Source organism: Ambystoma mexicanum, chromosome 9 (genome assembly GCF_040938575.1).
Source record: "Ambystoma mexicanum isolate Mex_15411 chromosome 9, UKY_AmexF1_1, whole genome shotgun sequence".
In the NCBI taxonomy this organism is placed as follows: Eukaryota; Metazoa; Chordata; class Amphibia; order Caudata; family Ambystomatidae; genus Ambystoma; species Ambystoma mexicanum.
This window is the reverse complement of record NC_090931.1, coordinates 1,048,515,873-1,048,536,516: the sequence shown is the minus strand read 5'-3', so window position 1 is coordinate 1,048,536,516 and position 20,644 is coordinate 1,048,515,873. Positions and strand designations below refer to the sequence as shown.

At 38.8% G+C, this 20,644-nt stretch overlaps 1 protein-coding gene across 8 annotated transcripts in view; it reads left to right on the top strand.

Moving 5' to 3' along the window:
- SLC4A10 (solute carrier family 4 member 10) overlaps window positions 1-17,656 on the top strand; it is a 1,479,043-nt gene extending 1,461,387 nt beyond the window's left edge. For 4 of the 8 annotated variants that reach the window (XM_069616332.1, XM_069616329.1, XM_069616328.1 and 1 more), the window contains exons 23-25: window positions 3,354-3,421; window positions 5,001-5,117; window positions 17,450-17,656. In XM_069616332.1, coding sequence (XP_069472433.1) covers window positions 3,354-3,421; window positions 5,001-5,117; window positions 17,450-17,516 — 252 coding nt within the window. In that variant the 3' untranslated portion in view covers window positions 17,517-17,656. Of the gene's footprint in view, window positions 1-3,353; window positions 3,422-5,000; window positions 5,118-13,711; window positions 13,750-17,449 lie in introns of all 8 variants that reach the window. The other 4 variants (XM_069616334.1, XM_069616331.1, XM_069616335.1 and 1 more) reach the window with 4 other exon arrangements.
- Window positions 17,657-20,644: the final 2,988 nt, after the last annotated feature.

Genomic DNA, 20,644 nt, shown 5'->3' with positions numbered 1-20,644 from the left:
TGTCGCAATGGGGGCTAATTTAATTAATGCTGACTTCTGCCTTAGAAAAAAATAATATTTAAGACACTTTGGGCTAGTCTGCTTTTCAAACCTCTGTTGAGTGCAGTTTTTTGGTTTTCTCTTTTGGTCCCCCACTGCACATTTACACCTCTGTGTTTGGTTCACAAGTGCCCTCGGCACATTCTTAGGAACCATAGGCACCTCCACAATTAAGGCTACCCCACCGTGGTACTATCCATTCCGGTGGAAGATAATGAGAGAGTGCTCATTTTACTTTCATGGGGAGTATCACTCCCATACTATGTAGGGGCCGGTTTTTGCTCGTTGTCTTGCCGATGTACGAAGTTACAGGTTTCATGTTGGTCAGCAGAGGCCTTGATTGTATTCCCTGTTATAGGACGAGGTGCAACGTTATCTTCGATTTCTTTATGGCCCCTCAAGGTGTTTTGGCAACTGTCAGAGTCTGCTTTTTTAGATTCCGTGATCCCCATTTTAGTGAAGAGAAACTCCTTGGCTGCCACATGTTGATTTATATTGTCAAACTTGAATAATAGTGACTCCCACAGCACTGTGTTAGCCTTAGTGTCACATGACAGTTCTTCATAAAGAGAGATCAGAATGCATTGGTTTCAGTAAGCCCATCATCTCGAGTCTCTTTTGGATCGTCCTCCATTTTGCACATTATAGCCGAAATCCACCTTGGAAGCAGAGGTATAGGCGAAGGTGCCGGCGAAGATGAAAAAAAAATCTGACCCAGAATTCATATGACCATTTCGTCCCAGTAAATTAGGCGTCAGATTCAGGTCCATTGGAGTATGATCCGGCCTTAAGTCTATTCTATGCCTGTTTGCTGGTAGTGGGCTTGGACACTTATACTGCAACTGCGCCAATAGCTCAGCCGTGTCCACATATCTATTGCCCATCGAGTGGGACAATTTAACCCCCTGTTCTTGGATTATTTTCTGTGTTGTGGCGGGATCAATACTGTGTTTCTGTGGTGGCAAATAAAAGGAAGTGATCAGATTAAACTGCTGCGCTTTCTGATCGTCCGTTCTCCTTAGAATTACATTTCCAAGTTGTTGTTGCTCAGACGCCGACATGAGTTCACCCAGGGAGGTGGGCAATGGTAAGCTCATTGCCGTCAGCATCTCTTTGTCTGTAATGGGATGGGAAGGTCGAGATTCCAATTGGCCACCACTCCTGAGATCGTACATATAGACCATTGAAGACAGCTGTCCTGTAGACAGGCATTATCCAATGTGTGTGCCTGTCCACCAGTTAGTTGTAACACTGATTCCAAACTTTCGTTTAACAAACGACGTGCAACAGCAGTGAGGGATGTGCCTTGTTATTCAGCACGACAGTTTCAGACAGTGAATAACAGGAGTCTTAAGGGGATAGTCCCAACTAAGGAAGCAAGTTTCACAAGCTCAATAAGGTAGGCGCTACTCACTGCAATGCTTGTGGTGTGGTTGAAGATTAGCTTGACCGGCAACTCAGTCAGGATTTCAGTCCTACTCCAGAACTCCATGCACTTCAACACTCACAACATACTGCATCACACACCACACATGCTCTGCGCTGGGACTGATGATTTGTAGTATCAGCTCCTCCTCTGCAGTAACTGTAACGGGACTCCGCAGCTTCCCAAAGCGTGCTGCAGACACAGAAGGCTCACAACACAATGCGTCGTACACCACCTTCATATGCCTTCATTAATGTTTCCATCTGGTTCCCTGCGCCTCTATATACAATGACTAGTACAAGTACCTAAACGGTCATGATATAGAGAGATTATAAAGTATTTTGAAATGATTGACGTTATGTAGGATTGAGGCAGGCCGACTATTTAGAAGAGCACTGCTGCATACTATGGGGAGTTCAAGGATTAAGCATAGGACCAGGGGAGATAGTCAACAGTATGGCAACATAGCCCTTTGTCCGCAATCCAGTGTGGAAAGCCCCTTTTGATCTAACAGTCGAGTAATGGGCCGGTGGTGAAGGTGCTCATAGTCCCATGTAATCGCAGAACTGCAGTGAGGGAGAATTTAAGGGGTTCAAGAATCCTCAGCACCACTGCTCACACCCTCCCACCTGCACCTGGGTCCAGGCAGCCATGTGCGCAGCCTGTGGGAGGAGTCTTCCACCATTCACAAATACTGCTTGCTCTATCACCTTGTCCAGTTTAGGGTCATCACAATACGTTCTCGTTATCATGTAAATGTGCACACATTGTGCATAATAAATCCCTCCTAAAATCCCTCTTCCAACATAAAATGACCAAAGCTAGTTTGTATTCCACACCTTGCTATGTATGTATCCCGGGAGGATAGCTTAGCGGCAACGTGCGCGCCTTGGAAGCAAAGACGACACGAAGCAACACAGGTTCGATCCCCAGGTCCGCGCTTAGAAACCTCTGGGTGTTTAAAATAAGCAACTAAGACAAAAAAAAATACAATTACGCAACTAAAATAAATGAACAATTCCTGTAACAGCGACTCAATGCCCACGGGCTGTGTGAGCGCTTTAAAAACGCAAAATAAAAAAAATATATATGTGTCTGGTTTTCAACAGCACTAGATTGTGCTGCAAAAAATACTGCATATGAAGACATAAGTAAAGCTTTGCATGATCATGGTGGTAGCAGGATTTGTATTTGTTTTATTTTGTGTTGGACCTTCTGATATTGTTAATGTCACTTCTTCAGCCAGCATAACAAGTAACACATTTCATACAAGTACACGATAAATGGAAGAAGCATGCATAGTGACAAGGAGATGATGCAGGAGAATAATTGAAACATGTAACACCCATCTCCAATTGTGTGGTTGGAATAGTTTTAGAAATATTGTTTGACACTCTGCGTGTCAGTGACAGCCTACTTTTTAAACTGCATTATAAAAGTACATGTGTATAATAGTCAGGTTTATTGCATATTTTTTCTTTATGATTCAAACATGTTTAATATATAGTCGATCCATACCAAAAAGTAAAACATGGTTGAATTAACACAAAGTAATGGCTTGTGCACAACAAATCCAGCACTACCATGAACAAATCTCGGTCCTGCATCGCAGGTCATCAACCACTCGGATTTGCTAATTTAACCATGTGCAGCTTCATATGTAAATGCAACGTAAGTAATATTGTGAAAACTCGTTTGGAAGTTCAATACATGTATCTGACTGTTCAAGTTCTTGAAAGAAAATCTATTCTTAGCAGAATTCTTCCCGTTAGTGATGTTACTTTCATATTTTAAAATATTGTTGTTTTAATAAATCATACTGCTATGCACTAAAATATGTCTGTAATGATTAAAATGCAGGTTGTATAACTATATACTCTCTTGTTAGGATGAACAAAGCATTCTAGCAATGGAAGATGAAGCAATAGTGCACTTACCACTGGAAGGGCATTGCAGGTAAGAAGGAGTTTGTTGTATCACAATTAAATGTGTTTATTGCAGTAATCGAAGCACAACAGACAGAACTACAACCGTGGCAAACACATATCCAGATTACCCGAAATGTCAATGCAAAAGAAATTGAAAATAGGATGTTCTCTAGTTGTAAAAGAGTGAATGTGAACACATGTATTGTATCATATATTCAACATGCCTACCATGTTAAAATTACTCCATAACGATACTTTTAAGGGATATGTTTGCTTAAAAATGTCTTTTTGAAACATAGCTTCATCAAACCCATCACCCTTTACTACATCATGAGAGAATTTAGAAATACGCAGTTAAGGTTTGTGGAACAAGCCCCCCAATAGGCAATGTGCAAATATAATAATACAAGAAAAAATGCAAACAGCCCCAAACAAAATGTACACCTAGTAGTGAAACAAGAACATTCAATTAGAAATTATTCAAGAGGTAAATAACATTTTATAAAATAATTATTCCATGAAACCTCAAAATGGGATGTGTGATTGTGAAGACTATGAGCCACCTATATGAAGACTATGTGCTCTAAATCTTGATTCCTTTTTCACCATGAATGTGATGCCCTTTTCTCCACAAGACTTAATACAGATGTACAATGCGCCTATGTTTACATAGTGCACCTGTCCACAGTTCTGCACTGATTTGCACTGCTGTGATGGGGCATTTCAGTGCATTATGAATGCTGTCACCACGTCACAAAATTGGTATTATAATCCCCTCTTTGTTAACATTAAATAAGCAACAGGCTGTGATTCCTGGTTTCAGTCTGTGGTCTGGCTTTAAGCCCACTTTGCACGTGTGAGATTTTAAGGCTCATAATGCGCTTCTTTCCCTTGATTTTGTCAGCCACTCTCTCTGCCTTTCCTTCCCAGTCAATTTCACTTAACAACAGACAGATTCTCTGGTGGACAGAAAGTCTGTGGGTAAGGTGCCTGTCACGGAAGAGGGAGCGTGGGTGGCTGGGGTAGTGACAAGGGAGTAAAGACTTTCTGGTCCAAGCAGAAGACCTAGGGGGTCCTCATAGAAGAATCTTCTGTTCCCTTGCTAAGAGATCAACCCCCTCAGCCCTTGCACCAGAGTAGCTCAGGCACTGAAATCATGGCAAGGGGCAGAGGATTATCCTTCCTTCCTGTTCCTGAATTGGTTGCTTGCAAATGAATGACATTTACAACTGGGACCATGCACAATAATCTCACGTTGTAATAACATCAATTACAACTCCTCTTTAACTCCCTGGAGTGACCTTGTTTTGCAACATTCTGCATGGAAATTCAACATGTGTGTTGAAGCCAGGCTTGCATATGAAGGCTTGTAGGACACCGGAACTACTGTTATATATATTACTTTATTTGGGAGATAAAGTCAACATTTTTTATGTCATCGCAAATGCTTGAAATTCCGTTGACTTTGAAATATGTTAACATGCACTGTGTTCTGTTTTCTTCAGCAGTGATTGTGTTCCCTATACTGTTCCCGTGTGTGCAGTTTGCAAATGCTGACATTTGACCCTACTATTCATTGTGTGCCTTGTGTGTTCATTCTTACCTAGAGATGATCCATCTGTAATAAACATTTCTGATGAAATGGCCAAAACCTCTGTCTGGAAGACTCTGCTAATAACCTCAGAGAATCCAAAGAATAAAGAGTCCAGCTGTCCACCAAAAAGGTTTAAATTATTTTTTCTAAGCAATAAAAAAGTACTATGTATTAATTATTAGTAATTAAATCCTAGTGTGTACAAAATATAGATTCACAGTAATTATCTTTTTCTGATTTGCTTAATTTAAAGGCACATTTCCAACACATGTGCACTTTTTAATTCTCAGATGGTTTTGTCCAATGAAACTGTGGTTCACATCAATGAATACTTTTACACAAAGCAAAACAAAAAATCACTTTTTTAGAAGCCGTGAATTTGAGATTAGCTGAGCTTTGTCATTTCACGGCACATAAATGTAGTGCGAGACTAATACATGTTTAGAAAGGCTATTAATGATGATACTATTACAAATAGTAAATGCATTAACAACAATAAGGATAACAATAACACTATGGATGATAACCATCATAACATATATATATATATATATATAAAACACTTAGGTATGTTTCCATACTCAGCTGATGCAATTTCTCAGTTTTAGGTTGCCCTCTGCTGTCCAAAACGCAAAGTGCACCCACTTCAACAACAGCTACCATTTCAACAAACAGAATGAGCACGTTTCTACGCGGTCACCTTCACCTTCCACTATCGCAAACATTCGGAAGTTACTTCTTTCCATCCCCAGTTCTCTTTACACAAAGGGCACATTAGTTCCCATGTCAATGAACAGTCACTCATCAGCTCAACATTTCAGTCTCTAAAGAGCAAAAATGCTGTAGGACGAATGCCTCCTCACAAGCTAAAACTACAGTAGGTGCTGTAATTGTGCTACTACACAATCTTATGCCAATCTTATGCCATCACAGGGACTCTGCAATGGAAAAAGGTTGACATTTACGCATCTAAAATGATACATCATAGAGGCCCAGGTGATTGATGGAACTTAGATGTTGTGCTTATACTGTGTATCCTTTCATTCCATCTGATACATTTAGCCTTTTCAATGACCATCAATAAGTCACAGGGACCTATGCCCCTTTCCTGAAAGCGATCAGTGGTAATTCTGATATTTAAGAAGTGACCCTATGAAATACCGACCGATATTGACCTTTAAGATATGCTAGAACGGCGTATGTTATGCCAGGAACAGCTATTACTATTCATGTTCATTTTAATTTGTATTATTCTATTGCCACACATGGTTCTATAATATCCTTTTCTTTTTATTGGAGTTCCCCATGATACCCCCCTGGTATTGCCCCTGCATACTGCTTCCTTATTCTCTCTCTCTTCTCTCTCTCTCTCTCTCTCTCTCTCTCTCTCTCTCTCTCTCTCTCTCTCTCTCTCTCTCTCTTTCTCTATCTCTCTCTCTCTCTCTCTGTCTCTCTCTTTCTCTCTGTCTCTCTCTATATATATATATATATATATATATATATATATATATATATATATATATATATATATATTTACACACCACATATATAATCGTGTTGATCATTATTATTTAATAAACAATACACTGCAGGCCGGCCACCACATATACACAAGATAGAAAAGGCCTTCAATGTACAATGCTTCTGCTTGCAGACACCTACCTGATTGAAATACATTTAAGATCTGTGTTTCTGCAAGAGATTGACTCTGCTACTGAGCCTTGGTCCAACAGGGATTGTGTCATTGATGAATTGTTTTAACATATAAATGTCATTTGGTATACATTTTTCACAAAGTATGCACATTTGTGGCTGGTCAAAAGGAGGTAGTTGAAAGGATTATTGACACAGACAGTACCTTAACAGTGCGGGAAAGTCAGGGACAGCTGAGAGTGCAGGGACTGATTGGTCGTTGTTTGTAATTGATATACACACAATCAACCCCTGAATTCTTCCCAAGAAGCAGAATTTGGTGGCAGCTTAAACATGCTTTTACAGAACAACACTAAGGTACATTTTAGCCTGTGAACAGCAATGCAGAGGCTTATATGGATGGAGGCATATGTTGGTAATGCAGGCGCAGGCTCATTTGCCATGTTTGCCATATTTCCACTTGCATAGCACAGCACACAAATGTACTGTAATTCAACATAATAGCGATTTTGTAGGTGCAGAACAACAGGCACATGGTAATATTACATGACTAAAGGAAGAAATCTTTCAGGGGCAGAGCAAAATAGGTCAACTGTAATACTGTTATGTGAGCCCAAAGAATTACGTTCTGCCAGAGATGCTCGGGATAGCAGGTATAACCAATGTAAGTGCTTACGTTTAACACATAGAGACTGGTTCACAAAGAAGGTTCAATGAATAACCACTGATTTACTCCTAACTGACTCTGAATAAGTCAGAGGTAAATCAAGAGTTTCTCATAGCACCTTCGTTGTCAATTAATTCTCTCTCTCCAGGAGTTTGTCATGGGTAAGCCAAAGATCAGCATAACACCTTCCTTATGAGTTGGCCCCTTAATGTCCAAATGAAAAGTAATCTAATAACGTATTCAGCTAAGAAAAGGGATAACAACAGAATTACGATAGAATGATGTCTTTTCTTATGGACTCTCTTAGTTCTTCTTGTGTGCTGTTTTTTTTTTTAGCTCATTACAAGAAAATAAAGAAAATAAAGAAATACATTTGGACCAATGGATCCAACTTTTATGGAAGATTCATGTATTTATTTGTGGCAACTATTATAACTGGGGTTTAAGCAGAACTATGCACATCCATGGGAAATGGGAACAAGTTTAACAGTGTTAATAGAGATAGGCCAGCCTGAGTTAGGGACTGTTGGTAACCTTTATATTAACACTTAGGTGATTTTCTGCAGGACAAGCGAGGAAAGTGTGACCTAGTCACATAGAAACTCCAAGATGAGCTCACCAGTTTTGGAAAGGGCCAAGGAGAGTACATTATCAAATTTGCTTCCAAGGATGAATACAGTCCAGACATGCAAAAGCATCTCCATGCGCCATTTCATGGTATGATGGTGCACTGCACACATGATGGATCTTCATGGCTCTTTCTGTATTTTGGTTATGGGGCATAAGGTTCCTCGGTGGACCATGGTCTCAGGCCACATTAAGCAATATTTTCACATTATTTACTAGGCCTCTGAGCGCCTGTTTTGTTGAAAAAAGGTGATCCATGTGAAAACAGGCATTTTATCAAGGCAGAAGCAAGGCACAATGTTGTCACATCTATCTGATTACCTTTCTCAAGTTGCAATTGTCATAGCATGAGAAACCTCATCAAATGCTGGTTAGAGGCGCTGGCTTTGAAGACTTCACAAGGCCTTTAAAGACTGGTGGAACTGTTTGTTCCATTGTCTTTTAGTTAAAACCAGGACTTAACAACACTGAAAGCTGAAAATATATGCCTTTTATGGCATGGATCATCATGCTCTTATGGTGTGGTCCTCGGGAGTAAACAACTAAAAAGAATATTTTCATTTAGGGTTGAACATCATTATGCAAATCTGTGGGTGCAGATTAGCTTTGTGCCACCATTTTAGATCTCCTTCCCTACAAGCAGGCACAATGTCAGGGAATTGAGATACACGCAGACATTACAGTAAGTATCTGCTTACCTAATTGCCACTTTGATTTGGTCCTACTCGCCCTTTGCCTTTCAGGTGCCTTACAAAATGTCTAGACAGGCAATATGAGCTTCAATTTAGAAGTGGTCGACATACATCAATTAAACAACAGAGCTTGTCAATGATTGCTGCTCATGTACTTTTCTCATTTTGCCTCATAAACAGCAATATTATTTTGATTCATACGGCCTCATTACTAGTCACCCGGTATCGAAGTAACAGTGGCATTAAACCCGCCGCCACCGTTGTTTCCACACTGGGTGATCTCGAGTTCAGCAGGTGGGAGATGTCATTCCCGCCAGGTCTGACCTGGCGGGTTTAACACCACCCGCCTGCAGGCGGACGTGGAAACAACGGCACCATCATGAGATGGTGCCGGTGTTTCCACTTCCCCATTCCCATTGAGTCCTATTGGATTCAATGGGAATGGGGATTTACCGAATTCTGCCTCTGGAATTCCCAGGTCACCGGGGTCGTAATGCCCCGGTAATTCCAGGAATCGAGTCCGGCGGTAACCTGCCAAATTTCAGGCACGGTTACCGCCGGACTCGTAATGAGGCCCATTGTGTATATTAGAAGGCCTGTCTGTAACCATAAATGAGTGTGTAACATTGACAAATATTTTTGAAAATAAAAACTATACAAATAGAATACTTTTTTAATAAATCGAAGAGCCTTCTTGGTTTCTGAAAGAGCCTTTCCTATAATTTTGTGCGAATAACACTCATTGGTATATTTCTACATTTTTGAAAGCATGATGTATTACTGTGCAAATTTCGGATTGTTGCACAAATTGTGTCAAACAATCCTGCACCTGTTTCGAGCAAAACTCTTCCTCAAGGCTCTTCTCTCAAAATATACTGCCAATGATGCTTACACATATTATAATGAGTATATTCTGGTCATTGGTACACCGTACAGCTGACAAGTGGTAACATTCATATGAAAATACATATCACATGCATTGGAGTATATGGATGTAGACAAATCAATCCAGAATAAGTTGAACCCAAATAAATGAAAAACTCAAATAAAAGTAATAGTATAAAAGAGAAATGATTTAGAGATACATTTCATGCATGAGTTAGGAACGCGAAAATAATATTGGATAGGAACAAATAAGGGTAAAGGGGGAAAGGAGAGATAACAAACACAATAAAACATAAAACATAAAAATCAGTTAGTACATGAGTATATGGAATTGGTTATCATTAGTTATCACTATGATAATACTCCAAACAATGCCCAAAGAATAATGCTGGTAGTCCATTGGGAATAACCATTAAGAAAAATAATTCTGCAGCATGTTGTGTCTATCAAGGTTATTGATTTAGAATGCCTCTTAATTCATTAACTATCCCCTTAACTTCTCCCTTCGTAAGCCATGGTCCTATGAGGAGTCTTAATTGAATATGAATGTTTAGGTGCAAAGCATACTCTGTTTTCAAAAATAACTGTTATCTGATCACCTATGAGTTACCTCTTGTGCTGGAATATCATGTGTGCACAGATATTCTGTTTTCAGAATGGTGTTAACATCTGTATTGGAATATTTGTATTATTGATTTAAGATATATATATCAACCCCTAATGATTGTTTAAAATGAGAATATTTAAGAGACATGTGAATATGTTAAGATTGATTATTTGATTCACAGAACTTGTAATTGGAATCTTATCATAGCAGAGTTTTTCCTTTTCGTAAATACCGCTGTCATTAATACAGGTAATTTTTCATATTATCAAGTGAGCCAATCGGTGTGTGATACCACAGATCAAGAGGATATCCCCTTTGAATTTAAAAACATCCATGAATGAAAACATCCACCGTAGTCACTCCCTAAAGAATGCACCTATGTCTATGTGTTGACCTCCTCGCCTGTGAGTCTTCACGGAGAAGTCCTCCTTCTGGACCACTTCTGATTTGGGCATTCTGTCAGAGTGCCATCTTGCTTACTGTTTATAAGTCATCCCGTGATTAAATTCCATGAGGATGAAAACTGGACTATCTCCAGTTAGAACTTGGACTGTTGCTCTATTCTGGGTGCCATATTGTCGTGGGTTATCACATCTCCTTGCGTAAAAATAATGTGGGCAATCTCCATGTTGTATGTAGTCATATTTGGGATTGCTCCTCATTTTTTATTTCGGATTACGTTAAAAGCATGATATATTGTTTTATAGATTCCAAATTGTTTGACAAATTGGGTCAATCTAGCTTGCACGTATTTTCTGCACCACTCTCCCTTAAGAATTTTCAAAACATCTTAATCGTGAATATTAACAATGGCCAAATCTTCATTTTGACAATAGTTGTATTGAGATTTGATCTTAGTCAGGGGTTTCTTGTATTAGCTCCGCTCGAAATTGTGGACATGATTTCTAATCCACGAAGCAAACAGTCTTGCTGAGGTCCTTAGAGACAATGATGACTGTCTCCAATTACAGTAAATCGTCCTCCCTTTGGGCGCCTATTACAATATAAGCAGGTTGTCACCCCCATTGCGGTAATGTTTCTCGTGTATCTTCATTAATTGTCTATTAGTCTATTGGTAAGCAACAAAAAGTTGTGGGAGTCTTACATCGATGAATTAACAATTTAAGCTTCATTAATATTATCCATATTCTTGTAAACTCAATGAGTCATGTTAACGTAGTCATTTTGGTGGACCCTAGATATTTTTGTTGTGCTAAACAAATTTATTATGCAGATTTTCAAATAACATATGATGCAAAATGATAATTCTAATTGCAATTGTGGTACTGTGGTTAGAGAACAAGTTTCTCATTTATAACAACTGAAATTATACTTTCAAAGTTTGTTGTACTGATAACAGGTGTAGCAACAAAGTCAACATTTTTATCCATGCTTGCCACAGAGACACTCTTCAAAATGACATGCTCCAAAATGCCTGTTTGGTTACATTTGGACTTCAACTAAGGTACTGTTCCAGTTCATTCAATTGCTATACTCATTCTTGCCAATGAAGACATTCAGTTTACTGACTTGTGCAGGTCTTCTTGAAGGTTGTCTCTGTAGCAAGCGTCATAAATAATCACAATGGTATATAATACATTATAAATAATTGCAAGGTACGTGTATCAAATAATCATTCTTAATATATTCTCATGTGTCTTACATATTCTCATTTTAATCAACCAGTGGGTATTGATATATAACTAAAATAACTAATACAAATATTCCAATACATATGCCAACACCAGTCTGAAAACAGAATAACCGTGCACACAAGAAATTCTCACAAAAGAGGTTACTAATAGGTGATTAGATCACACTGTTACTTTCAATGACAGGGTATACTATGCACCTAAACATTCATGTTTAATTAAGACTACTGTTAGGACCACTGCTTATGAAGGGAGAAGTTTATTGGACATTTAATTAATTAAGAGGTGTTCTCAATCAATAACCTCGATAATCACAGCCTGGTGCAGAATTACTTTTCATAATGATTTTTTGTTCTTTGGGCATTGTTTAAATTATTAACAAAGTGATTACTAATGATGACCAATTTTATATACTCATGCACTAACCGATTTGTATGATTTATTTGTTTTGTGTTTGTTTTCGCAACTTCCACTTTTCCCCTTATGTTGGGCTTTGTTTAAATTATTAACAAAGTGATCACTAATGATAACTAATTTCATATACGCATGCACTAACCGATTTGTATGATTTATTTTTTTATGTTTGTTTTCTCAACTTCCCCTTTTTTGTCCTAACCAATTTTATTTTTGCGTTCCTAACTCATGCATGAAATGTATGTCTAAATAATTGTAATGTTATACTATTATTTGTATTTGTTGTTTTTCTTTTTTGTGAGTATCAACAAATTCTGGATTGATTTGTGTACATCCATATACTTCAATGCGCGTAACATGTTGTTTGATATAAATGCTCAGTTTAGTATGTGTAAGAATCATTAGCAGTGTATTTTGGCAGAAGAGCCATGAGGAAGAGCTTTGTTTGAAACACGTGTAGGGTCATTTGACATAATGTGTGCAATAATCCAAAATGTGAACAATAATAAATCATGCTTTCAAAAAACTTGACACCCACATTACATAAAAAGGCACTTTTATAAACCAAGAAAACGCTTCTATTTCCCAGTATTTGGAAGTCTTAAGGGAAGCTTCTTTGTCTCTTGGATTCATTGCAACACCCTACCTACTTCACTACTCACTAGCACAAGATAAGGTGGCATCTCCTTCTCGGTTTTAATAAATTACCTGTAAGAGTATTGACTCTTGACAAGCAAACAGAGTTGTCGGCCTAACTTGTCTGAGAAAAGATCTTACCTTTACCTTGTCAATAGTGAGCATATACATTATAGTTTACCTGCGATTAGCCTGCATAAAATCTGCAACGCAAGTGCATGCAAAAAACCATTATTCATGCATACAAAATTTGAATCAATATTGTTTTTCTCCAATGGTAGGAAACACGACCTATGGGGTTGTCCGGGGTTCTTCACTCAACCTCTGAATCCATTGGCAGACGAAGCTACATATTGTTTTGCTTTCAGAAAGTCTGCACACTCACAATATTTCTTAAGTGAAGTTCACTGAGAATGCAAAACTAAAACCAGTCTTTTACTAAGATATGAAGACTGTCCAAAGTGCCTAAGAGGAATTTTTTACTCTAAATTACCTGTTGCCTAGACACATTTCAGTGCCAAGAGCCAAATATAGATATATTTTGTGAGGAACGTCCAAGGTGCATATAAAAGTTCATGAGTTAGACTATTTGTTTTTCATTTCACGTGCATGCCCTGGGAAATGTTCACATCATCAGCCCACACAAACCACCCATAACAATGATCAAATATCAAAGTACAAATGATTCCCAATCATGAAGCATGCATTCTGTTTCCAGACAGGAAGCCATTGAAAATGTTATATAATGAAAAAGCACTGCTATTGTAAATTAGCATTGTTTAGATATTTAAAATCTACGCACAATCAGATGTTATTCAGTCTTCCAGATTTCCTTTGTTCAATTGTAATAACGTTTTGCTTCATTGTTTCACATTACATTTCCGTCATAAGCTCCCCTTCCTAATCAATGTAGAAGCCGACTCCCAAAGGTAAGAAGACCCCTCCCTTTAAATTCTCATTGAATGCATCTTGTTTTCAAGTATTCCCTTGTTGGGATGACAAAGTCAGTCACAGACCACAGACCAAAATTCAGGGTTACCCTCAGTGTCCTTTTGTCAAGTTATGTCTAGTTGTGAAGAGATCCCAAGTTCCCCATGGCCTTGTGTGAGAAGGGCATCTAGTCCCCCCCCCCCTCCTTGGATTCTTACATGTGTAGTTGTTTCCTTCCCCTTCGAAATGTAGGAAAACTACAAGTCCCAGAATTCAAGAAAATATAGAACCGGATGACCTTCTCATGTAAGACCATGGACAACTAAAGAGCTTTGGTTGTGTATACTCAATTTTTAAATTTCCAAATGTATTGGAATAACGGATTTAGATGCCGATGTTTCATTAACAATTGTTCTAAATGTAATTTCACCAACACAATATTAAAATGTGATATGCTGACCCAGCAAAAGTAGCAGGAGCGTCATCAACAGGTGTCTGAGGCTGCAAACGCCATGCCTAATTTGCAGGGTGGTCGCAGCCTCAGGAGAATAAGTAGCTATTGAGAAATGCAGCGACCACTGATATCAGAGAGTAGTGACTATGGCACACCCATTGAAGATTCAAACTCAACTAATCTGAGGGCAGAGAGGACTAATGTTACATTGCAGGACTCTGTCTCTTTCCTTTAGCATGACCAAACTCTTTTGCTTTGATGGGAACTAATCCTCTGCTGACGTGCTAAAGCCATAATTACTATGTCCATGTTACATCAAACATCTAAGCTAGCTATACTATAGATATATGGCCAGAGTTGTAAAAGATGAAATTAACTGAGTGCAAGGGTCACATTCATGTAGGGACTCTGCCCATTCCTCTTCCACACCTAAGTCCCCTGATTCGTGATTGAGTCATCCCACCCCACTGTGGATCTGTATGTTTCAGGAATGCAAAAGAAACCCACATGTCCATCCATCCTAGCACCTGGGTGGAAATTGGCAGAAAAATGCCTGCAATAGTCTATCAGGGCAAGTACATTTTATTAGATGTACTAGGATTGAGTGGTTTTAAACTGGGAACATATAGACATATATGTTTTCTTTCTGATGCGGGTCAATGAAGTCAGGGGTGTGCAAAATAACTGGTGCTCATTCACAAAGGGTTTTTTAAAGGGATTTCTCCTTCAAAAAACGTTTTTTCAAAATCAGGCACCCTGTCTGCACTGTGCCTTACCGATTGCCTTGCTTAAATCAGACGAATCCAGGCGCATTGGAAACTGCTGCAGGTAGAGTTGGATCGTGGCTAAGATACACTTGGGAATCTGAGGTGTGACAGCAGAACCTGTGACACACAACCAAAAGGTCAATTCTTCAAGTGGGAAGACACTGACAATTTCTTCTGCTTGCATATGCACATTGCGTAAGAAAGAAATGACTCTTGCTAGGGACATTTATCAGAAATGACTATATGCATTTTGAAGATGTCTAGAGATGTTCGTCTAGAGATGTTCGCCTGATTTCAAATGAAATCATCACCAAATTGAGATCTGTACATTATATGCAGAATGTGGTCTGTCTGTGTCATCCCAAATTGGAGTGCTGCTTTCTGTCCGTGTTGCATTTTTTGCTTCTTGAAGCACAAACAAGAAAAGTTGATAAAAAAAAACACACATTTCATTGCTAGGATTCTGTGACTTTTAAGTACGTGCATATTAAAAACTCAAGATTTGGTGGCATCTCTTGTGTTTAAGTTGTAATGGTGTCAATAGTTGTACTCCATGCTCCTAAATGAAAATCTAAATTACGGTTTCCGCCGGCAAAAGTCTGTCCCTCGCAAAGATTTCAGGAACCATCTGAAACAGTGCGTTCTTTTAGTATGCAATAGAAGAGTGGAGGTGAATTTAAAATGCCTCTTCCAAGGATTCGCCATGAAAGGCGTTATAATATCGAGTGCCTATATGAAGCCACAACATGCAAACAGTTCTTCTTGGAGACTGATAAACTGTTTTGGAACTACAGCGAAAACCATGTTTAAGGCATACTCAGTATAGTTGATAATAGTGTTGCCTTCTTCTTACCACCACCTTTCTGTGCTCTCCTTTCATTAGTCATAAATCTTTTTTTTGTTCTGATATATCACCCTACTGCTGAAAGTAACATAGCCACACTAGAAGATGAGAAGAATGAATGGCACATGCACACCCACCGGGTGCATGCACAGCCAGCTCATTGATATGCTGAAATGCCTACATGCCATCAACAGTCTAAGATCTACATCTAGTATCCATGAAGCTGCGACATCACCCCGGTGTGCGATGAATTTAGCTGTTTACAGCTGTTATGGCATGACAGTGCACAGATTGCGCTTTCTTCTTTGGTTTTTAGAGCTGTGATAGGGTTCCATGCACAACACAGCACAATACCTTTCCTGCAAACAGGAATAGTTGTGTCTGATATTGAGAGAAATCCAGACTTGTGAACTAGCATTTTCAAAGTCACTATTTGAAAATGTTCAGGTCTTGTGGCATAGTATCACATTTCATGCCTCCACTCCCACACATAAGTTACAATATGGCGCAAGAGCATACGCTGGATGTTGGTAGGAATGTAAATAATTACAACAAAATAGAACATTCATCCACTGCCATTATGCCAGCTGCAGCTGATATTTCTAGATTCTAGGGAACGTGTGAAGCTTTTCGCACTGCAAATCTACTGTGGAAGCCTTTAGCAGATTATATTACTAGAATTGACCAAGTACAAATTATCTTAGACCTAGTAAACCAGGCAACAATGATAAAATAAGAGTTGTGCATCACCAATGGGGAGTCAGTAATACGGACACAAAAAAGTCTGTTGGACAAAGAGATGTCTACAGCAGCAGAAGACCATGATTTCCACAGCTGCTAAAAGAAGGCAGTGGCCAGTCAGTGCCTCATGAGCCAGCTCCTTACAGTGCAACTTAGTAGTAGCAACGTCCACCACCTTAATAGCTTCAGTTGTCCCCGGCAACCACAGCAACAAGCACACTTTTTTCGAAAGACAAGTTACTCATACCAGGAAAAACAACTCCACAAACAGGAAGAATTTAGATGGGTAGTTATAAATAAGGTCAGAGTTTCCAACTCTGTGGTTTGACACATGTGTTTTCTTTAGTTAAGATCTCACTTGAAACCCCTTGGTGGAAAGCAACTGTTATGAGCACCTTCCTTTGTTGCATGTACTCTTTATACTTGAGGTGCCAACAAATAAATTGATCACGTACTTTCAAACCTGAAACCTAACTATGACAAGGTTCAAGTGTATTACTTTGAAGATATATGTCTTCTGAAAAACGGCTGCCATGCTTGGTCACAACACAGCAATGAAATACACAACGTGAACTCTTGTTTGCCCTATGCACGAAAATGTCAGTGTTGTCACAAACGTATATTTGAAGGAGGTTATTTTGTTTAAAAGACATGTTTTGCCAAAATCCTTGCAGCATTGTCTGCTTGCATGCCTGTCGGATGTGTGCATGCAGAAAGTAACACATCGGAAATTATTGCTGGCAAGAATCACTAACAATTGCTCGAACCCAGATTGGCCGCTTTCACTAATATCCCATGTTAAATGGGGGAACGACACGTCATTGCAATACCTTCAATACTGCTGATACCACACTAAATTGTTTCCATGTGTTATATTATTTTTTATTTTGTAGCATTGAAAACGAAAGCCAGAAGCAAGTGAACCCAGGGAAAGACGTGGACAGAGAGACATGCCTGTAAATTGTTTTGTAAGATTTGTTTGCAAGGCAACAAGGGGAATTCTCCAATCAACGGTGTGGAGTCTGTCAACTCAAAATAAAGTCTTTTCTGCTAAGCGCAGACATTAGAAGTGCAATATTTTCTTTATTCCTACCTGTTTGAAAATACTTTAAAAAAAACGTATACAATAGTAACCTTTTAAAAACTGTAAATGATCTTGTGTTCCCATAAATGTACAAGCACTTAATTCATGATGTGACTATATGAAGACTTGCTTCTTGAACTATATCTTGCCTAATTGTTCTTGCTTTATCTGTGTGCTCTTGATAATAGTTTCATTCTAAGTACATGTTTCAAATTAATATTTGTTAGCATAGCTACGTGGAACCATTTCAAGGCACACAAAGGACGACGTTGTTGAAAAATGTAAAATAGGTACAGTTTTCATTGATTTAATCTAATTTATTTTTTTAAATATGTGTATGAAACTGGAATTTATAACGACGCAGATGCATAGTATGCGCACGGTCCTCACAAAGCTGCTTGCACAGCAATCACCAGCACTTACAGAATGATCTTACAATAGAATGCCAACAGTGAACACTGTCCCACGCCTGGAGTAGGTGCACATAGACAGATTCACTGGATCATGGAATCTCTATTTTTTCTTTCACATATATGCATTGATTATAAATATGCAGCTATTTTACCCTTAAGGATGATTACTTCATAATTTTACTTTCTGACAAATCACTACATTTAGTAAACATTGAAGATATGTTCAGTATATTCACCTGTATGTGTAAGATTTGTAATTGTTATTCACACTTGGCTTTTATGGATGTGTCAGTTGCCTTTGAATACATATTTTTTATAATTATCTCGAAAAAGGAGAAACTTGCTGAATTTGTATCGTCTCTGATGCCGGCTTGCAAACAGAGCCACACTATTTACAAGCCACATCATTTTGTTAGCAGTCACTCAATAAAGTGTGCACATCTGCCAACTTGAACTTAATCAATTGACGTCATCAATATTTATAGACAGTTTACACACTGTTTTGTTGCAAGCACTGGATAGGTGGTCAGATAGTTTTTTTCCCAAATATGTAGAGAGAATTATGAGAATGTCACCCACAGATTTTTAAGTTGTGCACAGTGTGCTAGTTGCAGAGATATTGGCACTGCACTCATGATCAACGACAGTTATACTAAAACAATTGGTTATTTTTCAGGATGATATGAAAGATCTGGACTTCAAGTAATCCCAACACATCTTGACCTTCTTATAAGTGTCACACTATGAGCACAGGGGGACAGGACCACACTGGTCTATAGGGCAATGCCCAAAGAGTTTTCCCTGCATGGCCACATAGGCTAGGCTTATGAGCCAGTGTTAGCCAGCTTGTTGACTTGGTACACAAGGTCTTTGCAACCTGTGGCTCTCCAGATGTTTTCGACTATGCCTCCCATAATCTCTCAGCATTGATTATGCTGACTAGGGGTAATGGGAACTGTAGTCCAAAACATCGGGGGGGAGTCAAAGGTTGCGGGTCCCTCTGATACATGCTGAAGCTGGTATTTTTGACCAATGTTACTTGCCCAATGTACTTTCAAATGTATCACCTAGATCACATATCTGCAGCATTGCACTAGTAAGCTATTTAAATTCGGCTATGTGGACCAGTTTTCATTTGGTGACCAAGCCTAAATTGTTTGCTAGTCCTGCCCCTCCTGGTGAAGAATACAAGGTTGATTCTCATGCCATGTATTTCCAGCCCAACAGACTATGCCATGCTCTACATGAAGATACTGCAGTTTTTTAATTCACAATATTTTGGACTGACATCAACCGAATGCAGCATACAACCTCTGGCTAGCAACAGGGTGCAGGTTCATGCTCTAGATTATTTAAAAACAAGTACTTTAAAAAAAGAATACTCACATGTGTGTGCAAGTTGAAGTGCTGCTGGACTGTGCCATTGTAAAACGTGTTTGAAAATCAGGTCCTAGGTTTCAAAATGAGAACACCTTCTCATTGGCAAACAAGTGTTAATATGGCACTTTTTTAAAATTAAATTGTCTATTTTAGTATTTTTTAAATTGAGAAATGCTATAAAGACACTTATAATTCAATCATGAGTAAACATTCCAGTCATGCTGGAACGGGGAAGGGTTACAAAATGGTATCCGTTTGTTTTTTACGACAGTAATTACTTTGAAGTAATTGACTTTGAAGTAATTTCTTCGAAAACACTTCAAATTATATGGGGGATGTGAGTTAAGGGGTCAAAATGGGTGGGGAGGGATTTGGGGTATGGAAACTGGTGTAGGGAATGGAGGGGACTTGGGGGGAACCTCCACACATAAAAAAAAAAAAAATGTAAAGTGTTTTTTCAAAGTAATTGCTTCCGAGTAATTACTGTAGGAAAATGACATGGAACCTAAAAACATGATCATGCTTTATATTGGGTCAGATATAATGCTAGCTATAACAGCTCCAGGGAATACAAATGAAGAGGAATCCAAGCACTATGCATTCTTAAAGTAACACTGTGAATGATGTATTTACCCCCTTCGGATATCATCATGCAATGCAACATTCTTAACTCCTTGTTCATGAGGCTGTAAGTAAAGAGAACAGACATTGGTTAATTGAATTCCGAAATACTAATCTCTTCAATCCCAACAAGATGGCCATAAACAAGGGACATTTTGAAATACCTTTTATTTTTGATTGTTAATGAGGCAGATAGAGGCAAGAGGAGTGTTTCTTTTCACTGAACCCTCTGTAGGGTCTATCTACTCCAACACAGCAGCAAAACTGGCTAGCTACTTGCCAGTACCACATATCCCTGAACATCCTGCGGTTGCAGGTTCCATATACTGCACTTCCTGTCACTGAAGTATTTGAGATACAAGGCGAGGCACCACACAGTGAGAAGTTGCTGTGGCAAAGACGGGGGCGCGTGCATTCTCTGGCTGATTTAGTGTGGAGACAGACTAGTACAGGAAAGGCGGTGATGCCCCAAGATTTGGCTTTAGTGGCATTCCATCAACTTCATTAAAAAAAGAACAATCATCCTTTCCTTGTATTATAAACTGATGGAAAAATGCAGGCACAGTTAATGAACTGATGAATTTACCTGT